At 49.6% G+C, this 19,609-nt stretch overlaps 1 protein-coding gene across 1 annotated transcript; it reads left to right on the top strand.

Annotated features, from left to right (window-relative positions):
- Nucleotides 1-12,474: 12,474 nt before the first annotated feature.
- Rrm2 (ribonucleotide reductase regulatory subunit M2) lies at nucleotides 12,475-18,049 on the top strand. The gene is made up of 4 exons (XM_050142010.1): nucleotides 12,475-13,874; nucleotides 14,209-14,472; nucleotides 15,603-15,736; nucleotides 16,733-18,049. The coding sequence occupies exons 1-4, from the start codon at nucleotides 13,701-13,703 to the stop codon at nucleotides 17,331-17,333; spliced, it is 1,173 nt and encodes a 390-aa protein (XP_049997967.1). The 5' UTR covers nucleotides 12,475-13,700; the 3' UTR covers nucleotides 17,334-18,049.
- The last annotated feature ends 1,560 nt before the right edge of the window (nucleotides 18,050-19,609 follow it).

Here is a 19,609-nt window from a genome sequence, read left to right as displayed (position 1 = left end):
GAGACAGGGTTTCTCTGTGGTTTTGGAGCCTGTCCTGGAACTAGCTCTTGTAGACCAGGCTGGTCTCAAACTCACAGAGATCCGCCTGCCTCTGCCTCCCGAGTGCTGGGATTAAAGGCGTGCTCCACCACCGCCCGGTGCGGCTGTGCTTTCTTTTTGCCTTTCTCAGCCTAAGATAGGATCCTGGCTTCTGGCTGTCGCCCTCCATCCCTGCCGAGCCACCACTATGGATGGACCAGCACAGTGCTGCACAGAGAGCATCTATGGTCTGGCAAGGTTGCACCTGTGTTCCTTGAAGCAGCATCCGCATGGACAGTTTAACCTGCTATCCACGTGGCCACTTCTCGGGGACAACTACAAGGATGGTTCGTTTGAAGTTGGGTAGCATCAGAGCCACCATCCAGCAGGCTCTCGACTGAACTGGAGCCCCAGTGGAAATCTGAATAGTAGCTGCCCTTGACAGCAAGCTCTGGTTGTCATGGTAACTTCTCCCAGACCCTGGAGTCAAGAGCAGCACCCCTGAGCTTGAGCTACAACGTGGGGCTGCAGCAGTTTTCGTCGTGGGGGTCTCACTCCTGTTTCTGGCTGTGTGCTTCAGCATCCTGGCCGAGGCAAAGGAGAGTTGGGAGCGAGTGCTTCCATTTGATTTGCCTGCCTGGTCTCTGGTTCCCACGTGGAGACTGAGCAACTATGGCATGTGTGGTCCGGTGATGACTCAGGAAGGGGCATCGTTAAATGCATGGAGGTGCCGTCTACATCTCAGGGACTTGAAGTCTGTAGTTCTGTGGGCACCCATTGATCGCCTGTGTCTCTGGCATTATGCTAGGCACTGGGGTCAGAGGTGAAATTGACAGAGATAGTGCCCTCCCACCAACAGGTGTGCCATGGTTGAGGAGAGGAGTGGGTGAGCAACTTGGTGAAGCTAATGGCAGGGAGGGGGTGCAAAAGTGACCCAGCAGCTGTGCGGTGGTGCACGTCTTTAATCCCAGCACTGGGGGCAGAAACAGGCAGGTCTCTGTGAGTTCAAGGCCAGCCTGGTCTACAAATGCTAGCTCCAGGACAGGCTCCAAAGCCGTGGAGAAACAGGTCTTGAAAAACAAACAAACAAAAAACAAACAAACAAACAAAGTAGCATTGCGTCCTCCCCTTCTCTGGGAGTTAATCCCTCATCCTGAAAGGGCTGAAAATGGCCAATCCTCCCCCTGCTCTGGTCCCTGCAGCCTCAGGGGGAGTGCCATTCTCTGGCCTCCTAGATTCATCTGTTTCATTTTATGTGCATGAATGCTTTGCCTGAATATATGTCTGTTTGCCTGCATATATATATGTATGCAAGCCTGGTGTATGTATATATGTAGGAGCCCGAAGAAGGCGTTAGATTCCCTGGAACCGGAGTTACGGACAGTTGTAATCTGTCACGTGGGTGCTGGCAACAGAACCTGAGTCTTCCAGAAGAACAGCCAGTAGTCTTAACCACAAAGTCATTTCCCCATCCTACTTGCTGATTTTGGACACATCGATAGGACTTGGTCTCAATGCAGTATGCAGGCTGTCTATTCTGGGAGGGGAGTTAGCAGAGATGCTGGCTAAAGGCATAGGGCTGGTGTGGCCGGTGAAAGGAGCGGGTGGAGAAAGGATGGGTTGATGGCAGGTGCAGCATCTCACGGTATGGTGGCTTTTGGATAGGTGCTGTCTATCCTCGGGGCCAGCCAGCGGCTCAGCGGGAAGTGTCAACATAGTCTGTTCAGACAGACTTGGGTTTTGCTACTGTGATGCAGAATGAAAGGGTCTCCTTTGCAGCCTGGGAAGGTGGCTCAGTGCTTGCCTTGTATGCACCAAGCCCTGCGTTCAGCGGCCAGCCCTGCATAAACGAGGTGCGGCGGTGCGCACCTGTGATCCTGGTACCCGGTACTCGAGAGGAGCGGATTGTTTTTCTCTTATTCCCTTGTCCATCCGTTCTCGCTTCACACCCCACATCCATGAGACAGTCCCAGCAGAGCTACCTTTGAAGCTGACTGCAGGCCGGCTCAGTGGTGGTGCACTCTGAGGCAGAGGCAGGGCCTGTCGCTGAGTTTGAGGCCAGCCTGGTGTACATAGTGAGACCATGTCAAAACAAAGTCTCCTTAAGGATAAAATGTGCAAATGTGTTCTGGTGTCTTCTATATAATGGATGCCATTGCACTACCCTGGACTCCACGCCATAGCTGCAGTTGCCTCCCCCAATTCTTTTTCAGATCCCGTTTCTCTGGTTCTGTCCTTTAGACTGCAGCAAGGGAAGGGACCTTTCATCTGCCTCTCACAGGCAGTGTCCCTTTGACCATGCAGCCAACGGCTCCCCCTGGCGGTCTCTAGTGGAACAGTCTCGGCTGTCTGGCGCTTCTGACATCTGGGAACTGAGTGTGATGGTCGAGGCGAGATCAGCTGTGGTTCCAGTGGACCCCGTACAGAGCGCTGATCCGGTCCCACGTTTGCACGAGGAGAGGGGAGGGAGCTCAGGAGGGCGTCAGTTTGAAGGATGTGGTGGCACAGGCCTTTAATCCCAGCTCTCGGGGCAGGCTCTGGGAGTTCAAGGCCAGCCTGGTCTACAAAAGCGAGAGTTCCAGGACAGCCAGGGCTGTTTCACAGAAAAACAAACAAAGCAATAAACAACAACAAAAAGAGAGCATCAGTGAGCTTTTGTGGCAGTGATGAAATGGCTAACAAAAAAGAGAGAGGCTGGCATATCTGGATTCATAGGTTTTCAGCCTATGGTGGGCCAGTTCCATTGCTTCTGGACCTTTCTGGAGTGGGTGTGGTAGAGGGGACAGTGGGGGGCAGAGATACTCACCTCATGGATGCAGGAAGCAGAGTGAAAGACTAAATTTCCAGAGGACAAGACCTACCTACCCTTCAAAGGCATGCCCCAGTGACCTACTTCCTTCTCTTTAGGCCCCACCTCCTAATAGCCCATTCAACATCCGTGGGTTGGTCAGTCCGTTGGTGAGGTTAGCGCCCCCTCATGAACCATGGCCCTCTCACTAGCACCCCCACCTGGAGCCAAGCCTTCACTACATGAACCTTTTAGGCTAACTGCGTGGGTGATCTGGAGCAGAGAGTGCGACCCCTACTGTCCCACCTCATCCGTCACTGGCTTGTTCCTTTACAGCCACCTCCTTGTTTATTGTCTAGGTCTATTAGGTCCTACCTAGGTCAAGGCGCCATTCCGAAGGCTGTAACTTACTAAAATGCACCCGTTCTTCCCTGAGGAGTGGTGCGGGAGAATTGTCTGCATTCTGTCAATTATGTTTTAAATAAACGCTGATTGGCCAGACAGGAAATATAGGTAGGTCAACCAGACAGGAAGTAGAGGTGGGGCGATGAGAACTGGAGCATTCTAGGAAGGAAGAAGCCCATTCCTCTCAGTCCTGCTCAGATCACAGAAGAAGCAAAATGTGACCTACCCTGCTGAAAAAGGTACGGAGCCATGTGGCTAACATATACTAGAATAATGGGCTGGTATATGGTAAAAGAGCTAATACAGGGCTGGAGAGATGGCTCAGATGGTAAGAACACTGATTGTTCTTCCAGAGGTCCTGAGTTCAATTCCCAGCAACCACATGGTGGCGCACAACCATCTGTAAAGAAATCTGGTGCCCTCTTCTGGCCTGCAGGCACACATGCAGACAGAACACTGTATACAAAATAAATAAATATATCTTTAAAAAAAAGAGCTAATACAAAGCCTGAGCTAATGGGCAGTCAGTTTATAAGTTATGTAGACCTCTATGTAATTTCTTTTGGGGTTACCGGCTGTGGGAACAGGACAGAAACCCCAACAAGCAGACCCTTCATGTTACAGAGGTGCTCCCATCACCTAATGGTAGCTGTGCAGTTGCTTCAAGATGACCACCATGAGGAAACACATCTCCACAGAGGCTGCGCACAGTGTATACTTTGGAGATCAGTGGAGAGAGGACCCACTGAGGGTCCCAGGGCAGGAGAGGGGCTTTGGTGGAGACAGTAATACATGATCTGCTTTGTTCCATCGATGCACCATGGTGCTGGGAAAGAGGAGATTGGAAGCTGGGTGGTAGATCGTTTGTCTAGCATGCACCAAGTCCGGCCTTCATCTCCAGCGTGACATCAAACCAGATGTAGCAGTACATACCCTCAAAACCAGCACTTGGGAGGCAGACAAGAGCATCAGAAGTTCAAGGACATCCCTGTCTCTATAGTGAGTTTTGCTGCCAGTCTGGGATTCATGAGATCCTGTCTCAAGAGAGGATGAGAACAAAATTCTCCAAGAATTGATAAAGATCTATTGGGGAAAAGGGAGGGTCAGGGAGAGAGGGTGAGCCTACTCGGGGAAGACCATGGCAGGGAGAGAAACGGCTTTCTTTGCTTTTCCTTTCTACAGCTGGAATGCAGGATCCAAAGGATGGCATCCAGGCAGTGGACCCTGGAGTCTGAGGGAGGGGCAAGGGAAGGGTCACCTATTCCAGCCTGCATCCAGACCAGTGAAGTGAAGCAGGTTCCCTTCCTGCAGGGCTTCTCAGGACCTTCTCTGCTGCTGAGAGATCCGGGGAGGAGCCGGGTGGGAAAGGTTTCTAGAACCTCAGCCGGGAGCCCCTCAGGGGTGAATGTAGAGAGGGGAGACAGGTCCTCTGCCTTGCAGAGACAACACAGGCATTCTGGAAGGCTACTTACTGTCCTTGGTGCTTCTGAAAAGTGGCTTAGCCAGGAGGAAGCCACCCCAAAGGAAGGTCTTTCAGAGGTGCAGAGGCTAATGTCTTAGACATGACCTACTAGTGAGTTTTGAGCTGGTCCCCTGACATGTGGCACACTGTATATGGTGTCCTCCTTTTCCTCTGTTGCCCAGCTCTGATGGACAGCCAGAATGTCAGGATGAAATGACCTGGAGCAGCCGGGCCATTGGCAGGAGATGTGTCCATTTGTTTTGTTTTGTTTTGTTTTAAAGATTTATTATTCGGGCGGTGGTGGTGCATGCCTTTAATCCCAGCACTCTGGAGGCAGAGGCAGGCGGATCTCTGTGAGTTCGAGACCAGCCTGGTCTACAGAGCTAGTTCCAGGACAGGCTCCAAAACCACAGAGAAACCCTGTCTCGAAAAACCAAAAAAAAAAAAAAAAGATTTATTATTTATTTATTATGTATACAACATTATGTGTCCATGTATGCCCACATGGCCAGAAGAGGGCGTCAGATCTCATTACAGATGGTTGTGAGTCACCATGTGGTTGCTGGGAATTGAACTCAGGACCTCTGGAAGAGCAGCCAGTGCTCTTAACCACTGAGCCATCTCTCCAGCCCCCTGTCCATTTGTTTTTGTCCTTTGACAAAAAGCTCAAAACAAGCGCTGTGAGGGGGGTGCCCATGGAGAGCTACCCAGGGGCCTGAGGGGAAACACATGCATCTGGTCCGAAGTGCTTCTGCTTCCTCAGAACTGAGTGTAGCTCTAGGCCTGTAACCCAGACCACGCTCTGCTCCTTGCGGGGAGGCTGGCAAGCTAATATGAGACACCTTCACAATGGCATTCTGTTTTTGTCCTTTGGACAGAGCCTCCAGGGGACCAGGCAGCAACGCTGGTGACTGGGGTCAGCAAAGGCCTGCTGAGTGCCCAGTAGTGGCAATGGGGGTGGCGTTGCAGCCTACCTTCTCAGATGACATAAATAACTTTTTCAGTCATCAGTGCTGAGCATCCAATCCGGGCCCTGAAGATGCAGAGGTTAGTAGGACCCAGAGACCTCCTGGTGTAGAGAGAACTGCAGGCCCATAGCTCAGGGTTTGATGCCATCAGGTAGGTATTTGGGGGGGGTATTCTAGAGGGCAAAGGGCACCTGTGCCAGTGGCTATCAGGGCTCTTGGTGAGCAGACAAACACTGCATGTCCTAGTCAGGGTTACTATGGCTGTGATGAGACACCATGACCAAAGGTGAGCTGGGGAGGAAAGGGTTTCTTTGGCTTACTCTTCCACATCACAGTCCATCACGGATGGAAGTCAGGGCAGGAACTCAAACAGGGCAGGAACCTGGAGGCAGGAGCTGATGCAGAGGCCATGGAGGGGTGCTGCTTACCAGCTTGCTCCCTGTGGCTTGCTCAGTCTGCTTTCTTATAGAACCCAGGGCCACCAGTCCAGAGATGGCTCCACCCACAATGCGCTGTTCTCTCCCAGATCAGTCAATAACTCAGAAAATGCTTTACAAATTTGCCTGTGGCCCAGTCTTTTTTTTAATATTTATTTATTTATTTATTTATTTATTTATTTATTTATTTATTATGTATACAATATCCTGTCTGTGTGTATGCCTGAAGGCCAGAAGAGGGCACCAGACCTCATTACAGATGGTTGTGAGCCACCATGTGGTTGCTTGGAATTGAACTCAGGACCTTTGGAAGAGCAGGCAATGCTCTCAACCGCTGAGCCATCTCTCCAGCCCCCCTGTGGCCCAGTCTTATGGAGGCATTTTCTTAACTGGGGTTCCCTCCTCCCAGATGACTCTAGCTTATGTCAAGCTGACATAAAGTCAGCCAGCACACTGCATGAAGGGATCCTGGTATTGATGAAGAAACGGAAGGAGCTGGGGAGCTGGCTCAGAAAGTCAGCAGAAATCAGGCTAACCTGAGCAGTAGAGAATTCTGAAGGCACCAGAGTCATGCCTTGGGGGACTCTGCAGTTAGGAGCACATGCTGGCTGCAGAGGACCCCAGTTCCCTTCCCAGCAACCGCACTGGGTGTCTGTAGCTCCAGGCCAGAGCCGCAGCAGCACCGGCAGCCATGTGCACACACGGTTACACGTAATTAAAACCAATAAAAAGCATCTTTTAAAATAGTCATGCCTCAGAAATATCAGTTTAAGACCCGTGCACTTTGGTTTTCTGGGCAACTTGACACAAGTCGGGGTCATCTAGGAAGAGGGACTCTCCATTGAGAAAAATGCCTCCATCAGATGGGTTTGTAAGCAAGTCTGTAGGGCATTTTCTTAATTGATTGATTGATTGATGTAAGAGGGCTCAACCCACTATGGGCAGTCCACACCTGTGTATGAAAACAGGCTGAGCAAGCCATTGGAGAGCAAGGCAGCAAGCAGTCCCTCCATGGCATCTGCTTCAGTTCCTGCCTTGACTTCCCTTGATGGTTAGGGTTAGGGACCTGGGACACATAAGCCAAATAAACTCTTTCCTTCCCAAGTTGTTTGGTCACGACATTCTATCCCAGCAATAGGAACCCTGACTAATACAGCCCACCACTGCTGTCGCTAGGAGGAGTGCCTGCACCATGCCCCCAGTAGGTGGCGCTAGGACAACCCACCGCTTCGGTTGCTGCTCCTTGATGCCTGCCACACCGCTAGAATTCCCTGCGCCACGCTCCCAGTAGGTGGCGCTCTCCCCTCAGAGGCCCTGTCCAGGCCACGTCGTCCACCTGGCTGGCCCAGGGTCACAGGCTAATTGCTGGATAGAAAGAGCTCTAGCTTCCACAGTGGGATCTGGGGCTTGCGTGTGGACGCCAGCAGACACAGAGCATGCTGACGTACATGCACACAGCACATACAAATGCAAACACACACAGTTCTGGTTAATTCAAATAGCAGTGGTTCAGTTGTTTCTTTTCTTTTTCCTTACTTTGTACCCCACGCATGGATTGGTAAATCTTTGCAGGGAGCACAAAACAAAATATGTGACGCGTACAATCCCTGAGCTTCTCTGAGCCTCCAAAGCCCGTGTGCATCGTTTGTTTTTTTATCAATCTACGGCGGCAAACTCCGGAGCAAGAACTACATTTCCTGTCCTTATTTTCCTTTTTTGAAGGGTGGGTGGGTGGGATGGGTCCTCTCTGTGTAGCTACAACTGGCCTGGAACTCACTGTGTAGACCAAGCTGGCCCCAAACTCACAGAGATCTGCCTGCCTCTGCCTTCCGAGTGGAATGTTGGGATTAAAGGCTTGTGCCAGCATGCATGTTCACGCCTGCCTTTTCCCCCCCTTCCAACCTATGGCTATGTCTCCACTGATAGGGTTCAGTTAACAAGTGACTACAATATTATGGACCGACCTCACTCAGGGATGTACTAGGACACTCAGCAGCATTGATGAAGATATTCCCCTGTTCTCCTCTCTCTGAAGAGGCTGAGATGACGGGGGAGGGGCCAGTGTTACAGGACATTGGAAGGGACTGGCGTGATGGATGGGGATAAAAAGCCAGGCATGTGGTCAAGGATCTGTTTTTGTTTGTTTATTATTTTTCTGTGTGGCCAGTTTATATAAGTCGGAAGCTTCACTGAGAGGTGACATTTGAGCGGAGGCCGGGAGGAGGTAGGGAATGAGATTTGCCAGAGTCCCTCGGGCTTGGATTTGTGCCTGCTGTGGGTGTGGAACCTGCGCTCTGGATCTGTGCTTTTCCCATAGTGCTCTTTGTCTGTCCACTGCTGGGGATACTGCCCTGCCATCTGGACGTGTGTCACCCCATCCCAGTGCAGTTCCCCTGAGTCACCTATCTCCCCAGCCCTGCTGTGCTCAGCTGCTGGCCCAGCCCAGATAAACTTCTGTCGGCAGTAACCCTTCCAGGAGCCTGTCAGGCCTGGACGACGACCTGGGAGAACCTGGGAGAAGGTTCAGAGCCATCACAGCTTCTGCCAGCTGGGGCTCACAGCTTGCTCGACACCACAAGGGCCGCCTCACCTCGGATGCCTCACTGTGAGCACTAATAGCACATTTGGAAAAAAAAAATAATAAAACAAATTATTTATTTTTACTGTGTGCTCAGCATCCAGCTTGAGGATCCAACTCAGGCGGTGGGCTTGTGAGGTAAGTTCCTTGGCTGCTGGGCCATCTTGCTGGCCCAGTTGACCGTCTTCCATGAGGGAGATGAAGTCATGTCAGAGTCCACACCAGGAGAGCAGGGAATCCACTGTCCTCTGGCGACTCTGGCCTGTGAACTCTCTCAGTGTTTCTCATCAGAGAGCTTACGTGACACACAGCAGACTGTCCCAGATTCTAAACTGTCAGTCATTAAAAGGCCTCTCTAAAGTTCCTACTCATGGTGGCTCACAACCAGCCATTACTCCAGTCCCAGGGGTTCTGACATCCTCTTCTGACCTCCCGGCACCAGGCACACATGTGATGAAATAGACATGTATGAAGGTACAACATTTAATACGCACACACACAAATACACAGATCTAAAAAAATATTTAAAAGCTCATGCTAGCTGAGGGATGGGGGATGATGAGTAATGAATACTTTTTTTTTTTTTTTTTTTTTTTTTTTTGGTTTTTTGNTTTTTTGGTTTTTTGAGACAGGGTTTCTCTGTGGCTTTGGAGCCTGTCCTGGAACTAGCTCTGTAGACCAGGCTGGTCTCGAACTCACAGAGATCCGCCTGCCTCTGCCTCCCAAGTGCTGGGATTAAAGGGAGTAATGAATACTTTTAATCCCAGCAGGTGGATCTCTGAGTTCCAGGCCAGCCTGATCTACAGAGAGAGTTTCTCCAGGGACTGGCTGAGTCAAGAGCATCCAGTGAGTGGGTAACAGGACATTCCAGCCCACCTCTCCCATTAGGAGAGGCTGACTGCTCTTGCAGCGACACTTCTGGGAAGTTCATCATTGCAAGGCTGTTTTCCCTGGCTTTTGTCTCCCACTCCCCCTTTAGCTAGGAGTGGGTAATTAGAGTGGCCATGAGAGGCTCGGCCACGGCCCTCCCTGCCTCCCGGCCACCCTCCCTGCCTCGGCCCTCCCTGCCTCCTTTCTAGCGGTGGGATCTCTATCCTACTTGCAAGTCTTGTACAGGCTGCTGCTGGTCTTTTAGTTCAGAATAACTTTGAAGTTTGCTTCCTTCTTCCCCGACGAGGTGAGCACGCACCTTGTATTAGAAAGAAGTCACTGGCGGAGGGAAACTCAGTGGAGTGCTACCCTGGGTTCAGTCCCCAGCACGGTAGAAACTGGGTAGGATGTGATCCAGGCACAGTGGCACCTGCCTGTGATTTGGACACCTCGGTGGCGAAGACAGGAAGAGCAGAAGTTCGAGGTCATCCTCAGCTACACGCTGAGCTGAATGCAAGTCTGAGACACACAAGCTCCTGACTTAAATAAGGATGTTTTTAAAAAAGATTTAAGTGGGGGGCTGGAGAGATGGCTCAGTGGTTAAGAGCATTGCCTGCTCTTCCAAAGGTCCTGAGTTCAATTCCCGGCAACCACATGGTGGCTCACAACCATTTGTAATGGAGTCTGGTGCCCTCTTCAGACTGTTGTATACATAATAAATAAATAAATATTAAAAAAAAGATTTAAATGGGGGGCTAGAGAGATGGCTCAGTGGTTAAGGGCACTGGCTGCTCTTCCAGAGGACGAGGGTTCAATTCCCAGCACCCACATGACAGCTCACAACTGTCTGTAACTACAGTCCCAGAGGATCTGACACCTTCACACCAGTGCACATACAATAAAGTTAAATAAGTCATTTTTAAAAAATTGAAGTGTTGGGGCTAGAGAGGTGACTCAGTGATTGAGAGCACTTGATGCTCCTGCAGAGAACTGGGTTCAGTTCCCAACATCAACATGGTGGGTCACGGTAGCTATTTACTCCAGTTCCAGGGGATTCAGTGCCTTCTTCTGGCCTCAGGCGTACGTACATGTAGGCAAAACACTCACACACATAAAAGAAATAAATAAAAAGAAAGTAAGTAATAAAATAAAAAGCAAGTAAGTTATCCGGAAGCTGGGTATAGTGATGCACACCTAAAAGGCAGATGCAGTCGGATCCCTGTGAGCTCAAGACAAGCCTGGTTTACAGAGTGAGTTCCAGGACAGCCAGGGCTACATGGAAAAACCCTGTCTTGGAAAAACAAAACCAACCAATCAACCAACCAACCAACTAACAACAACAACAACAACAATAACAACAACAACAACAACAAAACAAAAATGAATTGTAGATTTTACCCTCTTACTAATCAGCATTTCAACAGGCTGATACTAAAGCTATTCTCTTCATATCACAATGCTAGAGTTATACCCAAGAAAATAACAGTTTGCAGTATGATGTAGTATTCGGTTGTGAAAGAAATGTAAGGTGCCCGGATCTAACTGGAGTTGCCTGTGTGAGCCCTAACCGGTACATGAAGGCAGGAGGCTATGGAGGAAGGGCTCGCACTGTCCTGGTGTGTGCTGCCAGAACCACGGATGTGCAGAGGACACAAGAACTCCTGCCAGCACATCTGAGTGCTCAGCCTTGGACTGGTGCCCTAGGAGGTTAGAAAAGAATGTTGGGTCCCCTGGAGCTAGAGTTTCAGTTGGTTGTGAGCCACCATGTGGGTGACAGGAACCAAACCCATGTCCTTTGAGAGAACCTTTGAGAGCGGTTAAGTACTCTTAACCACTGAGCCAACTCTCTGACTCCCTAAATTCTTTCTTATTTATTGATTTATTTAGAGATCAGGTCTTACTATGTAGCCTAAGCTGGCTTGAAACTTACTCTGTAGACCAGGCTGGCCTCTAAATGACCTCCAAGGGCTGGGATTAAACACTTTTTCTGTCCGTTGGGAACATTCCTAATAAAAAGGTGTGTACGGGTGTCTGGCAAGATGCTCTGCGGCCAAGACCACCTTCATGAGATCCATCCCTAGGACCCGGCAGAATAGGAGAGCTCCAATTTCCACAGGTTGACCTCTGACCTTCACACTAGCGGGTTCCACCATGTCACCCTAAATAAATTTCCAAACAAGAACAAGGGGAGTCAGGGAGGGTCTAGTGGTGCGACTCAAGGTGCTATTGGACGTTTCCAGGTCTGTCTGGCCTTTATTTCCTTACCTATAAAAGACCTGAAATTACTTATTTTCCCTTTTCATCAGGATTGAAAATACCCGTGACCTGATCCGGATGCACAGGGGCAGTGGGTGCTGGGCCTATATTCTTGTCACTCTGATGCAGACTGCTGAGTGGATTTGCGGGAAGTACTCGATCTCCCCGGGGACTCAGTTTCCCCACCTCTGGTCGCCGGAACGCTGACGTGCCCCAGCTCCTGGGAGTGACTGCCGAACGCGGGCTGAGGGGTGGGCGGGGCTTGAGACGTTTGAAGCGAAGTCGACCAATCACGGAGCAGAGGTCAAAACTGGCGCCAAATGCAAAAGCGCGCAACTCCTGACAGGTCGGGGCGCCGGGGGCGGGGGCAGCGCGGCCCCCTTAGCTCTGCCCGCTTGGCGGGAGGAATAGGCGCTTTGATGTGGCGGGAGGAGAGAATGGCGCCTACCTTCCCCCTCCCTCTTCCCCTCAATGTTATTTTATTAGTCAGGACCTCATTTGTATTGAGAACACCAGGAAAGGTGGCCCTCGGATACTGATTACTGAAAAGTAAAAGGTGAATTAGGCAATGTCTATATTCTAATAATTAACAAAATTCAAATCATTAACAAAAAATCTTTATCGATATGGCCCAGTAGGCTTAGCAGGGAAGGAGGCCTAAACTGCACGGTGGTGGATACCCGCCAGTAATTCCCCCGCGGGAGCTGGAGGGAGTCGGGAAGACCGGGTCAAGGTCATCCTCAACTACGCGTGGAGTTTGAGGCCAGTCTAGGATACTAAGATGGCTTTATTTTAAAGGGGGTTGGGGGAGACCAGTTGTTTTGGGGCTGGATACTGGCGTGTGTATTAGTGAAGCCGACAATTCAGTTTATTTATGTCTACAAAGAGCAGCTGGGTGAGGCAGTAACAGGGCTGCCGGCCTGAAGTTCGAGTTGCCACTTTGCGTTCAGTGATAGTTTTTTTTTCTCTCCTCTACACTGAGAGAACTCGGGGCACTGTACTGACGCAGGCAGAGGGGAGCATTCCACGTTTCTTCCCCGGGAACTCAACGTTCCTTTAGGGCACTTATCTCTGGCATGTCGGTGCCCCTCCCCAGGGCGAAGCCGAAAGCCACCTACAAAGCCAGACGAAAGCGGGAGTTCCCGTCTCCACCCTCACCGCAGGAATTTTCAAATTCGTCTTCCGACAACTGGACGGCCAGGGAGTCGTAAAACCAATGTGTGGCGCGTAATCATCCTCTGAACTTCCTGGAAAAAAAAAAGAGCGACTTTTAAAACAAGCGGGAAACGGGGGACAAGGGGCTGACACTATATCCAAGGCCGTCTCCGTACCCCTTTAGCGAGCCTGAAGGCTTACAACAGATCGCCTTTACGCGAACCCTCGTTTAAAGCCCTCCCCTCTGCTAATCCCGCGGGGTGGGTGCGGTTACCAGTCTCCTGACTGGTGACCCCGAAAGTTGCGGGGCTCGGTAGTCCTCCCTCCCCAGGCTACTCGGTCCTAGCTGGATTCTCCGCACCCCCATAGCAGGGACGTAAAGACAGTGCAGGCGACGCAGCCCAGAGGTCGGCAGCATCTCGCCAAGCCGTGGCACCAACCTCGGCGACAACTCCCCGCTCCTCCCCGATCCGGGTGCTCGCCCATAGCCGTGCCTCCCGCCACCCCAAACGGTTCCGGGCCCCCGAGCGCCCGCGCGCCCCCGGGGTCGGCGCAGACTCCGTGGCAGAGGTCTTTGTGCGGAAGAGCGGACGGCGCAACTCCCGCGCCCGGTGCACGCTCCAGCCAATGAGCCAATGGGAAGCGCGGGCCCGCCCCCTCCGCGGGCCTTTTAAAAGGTGCGGAGGCTGGCGGGCCGCCTGTGCTCCGGGTTCTAGTCGTTCCGCCACCTTCTCCGTCGCCTCGGCCGCCGCCCTCGCTCGCCATGCTCTCCGCCCGCGTCCCGCTCGCCACCATCACCGACCAGCAGCAGCTGAAGGTGTCACCGCTGAAGCGACTCCACCTGTCCGAGAAGGAGAACACGCCCCCGAGTCTCAGCGGGACCCGCATCCTGGCGAGCAAGGCTGCGAGGAGAATCTTGCTGGACCCGGCCGAATCGGTGAGTGACCCGAGGGAGGCTCAGGTGGGTGGGTGATCCATGGAGCTGCCGGCAGGGGGCGGGACGTCCGCCGCCGTTGGCGCCAAAGTTGCATTGTCCCAGCTGTCTGCCTCAGCCCCTCCAGGTTCCCGCCAAAATGTCTCCTTAGGATGCCCTACTTGGGTCGGCCTGCCTATCAGGGTCTCCTCGTTAGGAGGGTCACCATAGCATGCAATGTGACAGCGAGCCACACGGAATTCCCAGCCAGTGAAAGTACCTGATCTGATGAGAGACACTAGAAAGTTCGTCTGGTTCGATTAATATTTTTGGGGTGGTTGTTTCTCTCACCCAACAGGAAAGTAAAGAATCTACTAAGCCCAGCGTTGAGGATGAGCCCTTACTGAGAGAAAATCCCCGCCGCTTCGTGGTCTTTCCCATCGAATACCATGATATCTGGCAGATGTACAAGAAAGCCGAGGCCTCCTTCTGGACGGCTGAGGAGGTCGACCTCTCCAAGGATATTCAACACTGGGAAGCGCTGAAACCCGACGAGAGACATTTTATATCTCACGTCCTGGCTTTCTTTGCGGCGAGTGATGGCATTGTCAATGAAAACCTGGTGAGTCTGCATGACGTAGCTGTAATTCGCTTAGAGATAGAGGACTGGTGTGTGACTTTATCTCCTGTGAATGGGGGCTGGAGAGATGGCTCCACTCGGTGGTTAACACACTTCCTGCCTGTGCAGAAGACTCAAGTTCTGTTCTGAGCACCCATATTGGCTGGCTTCACATCTGCTAGTGATTCTAGCTCCAGGGCATCTGATGGCTCACACTGGCGTCCTTGGGACATGCCCGTACTTATCCATTCAAAGGCATACACACGTAAAATCTTTAAGAACTATGGATATATGTTAGCATTCATCTTAGTTTTTCCTCTGCCAAGTTGCAGCGGTAAGGTTTCTCTTTGTAGCTAGCTACCACACTTATCTTTTTGTGGCTTTGTATAATTTGGTTATATATTTCTTTTCATTGTAAATGGATTAATTAAAAGAGAATGAATAAGATGTTAAGCCCTGCAGGGCCTGGAGAGTGGCTCAGAGGTTGAGTTACTTGCTGTAACTCAATTAACATTGGATCTGACTCCCTTTTCTGGTGTACAGATATATATATGCTGGCAAAAACACCTATGCACATTAAAAAAACAGTTTTAGCTAGGCAGTGCTGACTCACGCCCAGAAACAGGCAGATTTCTGTGAGTTCAAGGCCACACAGGTCTACCAAGTGAGTGAGTTCCAGGACAGCCAGGACTGTTACACAGAGAAACCCTGTCTCAAAAAAGACAAAATTAACAGTTTTGTTAGACCAGCAAAATAAGAGTTCTTTATTTCCTGGTAGTAAATTGAGCATGTGACATAAAATAATATGCTTTATTGCAGCAACGTGAAGATCTGTACTACAATATATAGGAGCAAACTTGTTTCTAGTTTTTGGTTTACTTTTTTTTTTTTTTTTTTGGTTCCCACACCGGGAGTCGAACCCGGGCCGCCTGGGTGTGTTTTGCTTATATTTTTGAAACAAATTCTCACTGTAATCCTGGCCGGCCTAGAACTCAGTAAGCAGACCAAGATGGCCTCAAAGATTCCTGCTTTAGGAGGGTGCCTCAGGGCTGGAATTAATCCTAGTATGCTCAAAGGTGAGCTGCAACCAGTCGTTTTTCAGGTTTAACTCTTGTTTATTTCATTACCACTAGGTGGAGCGCTTTAGCCAAGAAGTTCAGGTTACAGAGGCCCGCTGTTTCTATGGCTTCCAAATTGCCATGGAAAACATACATTCTGAAATGTACAGTCTCCTCATCGACACTTACATTAAAGATTCCAAAGAGAGGTGAGTATCCACATGGTGTGTATGCTAAGATACCCAGGACTCACGAACTTACTATTGTATTTCAAGTATTTTTGTTCACAAGGCGAACAGGCAGACTGACTAAGACTGTAGATACTTCTAGGGCCCTTAGTCCTGGCTGCTTTGAGCAAAGGACCCAAATTCACTTTATTACTCGCTCAATGAAAAATCGAATGTGTTGTAGCTCATGTCTATAATCCCAGCACCCCAGAGACCAGAAGCAGCATTGCCGTTGTTCCAGGTCTGGCCAGATGAGATACTGTGTCCAAAACCAAACAACAAACCAAGGAAGGCCTGGAGAGATGACTCAGTGGTTAAGCTCTTTCAAAGGACCTGGTTTGGGTTTCTAACCCCTACACAGCAGTTTGGGGCAGCTCATAACCCATTTAACTCCAGTTACATCATATGCCCCCTACTGGCCTCCACAGGTACTCCACACGTGGCGCAAAGAAACATTCAGGCAAAACACTCATACATAAAAAAAAAAAAATTAAAAATGTGGCTACTGGGCTGGAGATGGCTCAGCAGCTAAGAGTGCTGGCTACTCAAGAGGACCCAAGCAACCAAATGTGGCTCACAGCTGTCTATAGTGGGATCTTAAATGCCCTCTTTGAGTATGCAGGCTTACATGGAGATAGAACACTCACATACATTAATAAATATAAAAATGTGGCTACAAATGATTATTTAAAAAATGAACTGGAAGTGAGGGGAATTACATACTCTTGACAATACTGAGTTAAAAGATTAACTTTAGACCAGTTTGGTAAAATGTTACTCTACATTAGGGGATTATAGAAAATTAATAAAGAGAAAGAGGCTTTTATATTTTGGAGGTAGAGGGTGGAAAGTCAGGGTTAGGGTGATCAGCTGACACCAGGATGGAAAGCTGGTGTGGAACAGCTCATCGGGCCTTGCACTACAAGCTGCTGTGCTACTAGGGGTCTGGTATGGTTCATGGTATACTTCTGTCGACAGGGAATATCTCTTCAATGCTATTGAGACAATGCCTTGTGTGAAAAAGAAGGCCGACTGGGCCCTGCGTTGGATTGGGGACAAAGAAGCTACCTACGGAGAACGAGTTGTGGCCTTTGCTGCTGTGGAAGGGATCTTCTTCTCTGGCTCTTTTGCGTCAATATTCTGGCTCAAGAAACGGAGACTGATGCCTGGCCTTACATTTTCCAATGAGCTTATTAGCAGAGATGAGGGTTTACACTGTGACTTTGCCTGCCTGATGTTCAGGCACCTGGTACACAAGCCATCGGAGCAAAGAGTACAAGAAATCATTATCAATGCAGTGAGGATAGAGCAGGAGTTTCTCACGGAGGCCCTGCCTGTGAAGCTCATCGGGATGAACTGCACCCTGATGAAGCAATACATTGAATTCGTGGCGGACAGGCTTATGCTGGAGCTAGGGTTCAGCAAGATTTTCAAAGTAGAAAATCCGTTTGACTTCATGGAAAATATTTCACTAGAAGGAAAGACAAACTTCTTTGAGAAGCGAGTGGGCGAGTATCAGAGGATGGGGGTGATGTCAAATTCAGCAGAGAATTCTTTCACCTTGGATGCTGACTTCTGAGTAAACTGCCTGCTCTTTGCTGATTATTGTTCTCCCCTTGTCATAAAAAAAGTCAGCAAAAGCAATCAATGGGCTACACCATGAATTTGTTAACCGGTATCTAAGAACTGGGTAGCTACCTCAGTTGGTCCCTTTTTGCTAGTTGTGTTACTAGAGGAAGGATGTTAAAGGTACTCGGATTCTTAGGGGAGATTCTGCCCTTGGCTTCTGGGAGTAGTGTGTGATAGCCTTTGGCCCCAAGCACCAACAGACCCAGGCTCTATGAGAGGCGACCCTCCAGCAAGCAGGATTCAGCATGTTGCCATAAGACTGTTTAAAAGATGTGAGCCTCATTCACTGCTTCCCGTGGACTCTAGCGTTTACTTGAGTTTGTAAATAAAACTAGCACTTTGCACACAAACATAGTACTGTCAAGGGGAAAAGCCTGCTTTATTATTTGGTTTCTACACCAAGCACTAAGTAGTGTTTTGTAAGAAGAGCGTTGCCAAGCTTAGTTCTTCAGTGAATAATTGAGATGCTTCATCATTGTTGAAGTCAGTCCTGTGCAATCTAGGCATTAGCCTGCTGGTGCTAATCGTGTACAGGGTGTGTGTGTGAGACCCCATACATCAGAGCATCTCTGCTTCACACAACCTCCAACTTTAGTCACGAGAGACTTTGGCATGATTTGGAACACTTGCTGGCTGGCCCAGGCCCAGTCGTCATTTTTGTGAAAAGCAGTATTTTTTTTTTTCAAGGTATTCTTTGCCCCATTTCTAGTTAGTGCAGAGTCTTGAAAAGGCTTTGTAGATAGGATTTCCAGTGGTAGCCCATGCACCAGTCTTGGTTTTTGTCAGTGGTAAAGCCAGGGTTGAAGTCAGCTTCCCTAAAAGATGCAGATTTTTGAGTGTGTGAACAGGTACTATTGAAATTTGATCCACTTATTAACCCTGACTAGGCCTAGAACTTGCTGTGCCGACTAGGTCAGCCTCTTAAACTTACCTCTGTCTCCCAAACACTGGGATTAGGGTTTGTGCCACAATGCCCGACTTTACCTGGTGAGTTCCTACTAAACACCTGAAACCGTACTGTGTGGGCTGTTAATGTGTGTTCAGTTCAGATTGCAGGCTGCAGATGCACCTAACAGCCAGTGCGAATTAGTCTGTTCTGTGTATTGATCTGTTTTCGTGTTTATGGAACAAAATCCAGAATTCACCCAGTGAGTTTGAGGCTAGTTAGGGGTACATACATGAAGCTGTCTTAAAACCCAAAACAATGAAAGCAAGCATATTGGTTGCTGGGGTAATTCACATTGGCCTCTGGCCTTCTTGCTAGCTGATGCTATTGTGTTTCAGCAGTTTGACCCCCGATTTTTCTTTATTGTATATTTCCATATTTCTGTAATATGAGACCCTTTGTACCTTTTAAATTATTGTTACCAAAAATTAATAAACTGAAGTCTTGCGTGGCACACAAGTGTTAAATGATTGAACTGAAACTTACTGTATTATGTAAACAGTGTTCTGCCTGCAGGCCAGAAGAGGGCACCAGATCTCATTCTAAGTGGTTGTGAGCCACTGTGTGGCTGCTGATAACTGACTGAACTCCGGACCTGGAAGAGTAGTCAGTGCTCTTAAACCCTGAGCCATCTTTCCAGCCCCCTAACTGAAACTGTTCTTAATATCAGTTCTTTGGGTAAAATTTACATTTCGATTTTAGAAAGTTTCTCATTGAAGCTAAGGGGCTTGTTTGCTTTATTTGCTCTTGGCAAGATTTTCCTCTTTTCTTACCTAGGACATGTAGGAGATAGACCCTGGGCCTCAGTGTGAGTTTGTGGTACCATGTCTACAGCCCTGGCTGTCTTCAGCATCTTGAATGCTGGGCTTAGGGGTGTGTGCCACTATACCTGACTTGGGACAGGAGCAGTAAAATGGCAGTAAAAAGTTCTTATTCTGCCAACCTTGGCTAGGCTGCTTTCTCATCTCAAAGCACCCAGCTACAGAGCTTCCAGGAGGGAATCTGCCTGCTGATTCCCTACAGCTCGTGTGAATCCAGGTTCAGGCTAGTCTCTGTCACAGAATCTTGTCTCCTCACATCTCTGCAGCCTCTGTGAACTGAGACATCCTGAGGGCCATGGCGCTGTTGTTGTGGGTTCACTGAGCAGCTAACTATCTTGGACCCTTCTGGGCTGTGAGGCCATGACTCAGAAGTCCCTCTCTGGAGAACTTGGCTGACAGGGAATCGTGTTAAGAAAGCCATAACTGCAGAAGGTTAAAGAGGCCACATCCGCCTTTTTA

The sequence above is a fragment of the Alexandromys fortis genome, unplaced genomic scaffold (genome assembly GCF_014885135.2).
Source record: "Alexandromys fortis isolate MF-2015 unplaced genomic scaffold, M_Fortis_MF-2015_v1.1 scaffold_30, whole genome shotgun sequence".
In the NCBI taxonomy this organism is placed as follows: domain Eukaryota; kingdom Metazoa; phylum Chordata; class Mammalia; order Rodentia; family Cricetidae; genus Alexandromys; species Alexandromys fortis.
Note: the sequence above shows the minus strand (reverse complement) of the source record. Positions and strands in the feature narration are given on the sequence as shown.

What these genes read in the sequence shown, in the direction of transcription:
- Rrm2 (XM_050142010.1), top strand. Translation starts at nt 13,701, where the DNA reads ATGCTCTCCGCCCGCGTCCCGCTCGCCACCATCACCGACCAGCAGCAG. An exon ending in TGCTGGACCCGGCCGAATCG is followed by an intron (nt 13,875 to 14,208) that starts GTGAGTGACCCG and finishes CTCACCCAACAG; the next exon opens with GAAAGTAAAGAATCTACTAA. An exon ending in ATTAAAGATTCCAAAGAGAG is followed by an intron (nt 15,737 to 16,732) that starts GTGAGTATCCAC and finishes TTCTGTCGACAG; the next exon opens with GGAATATCTCTTCAATGCTA.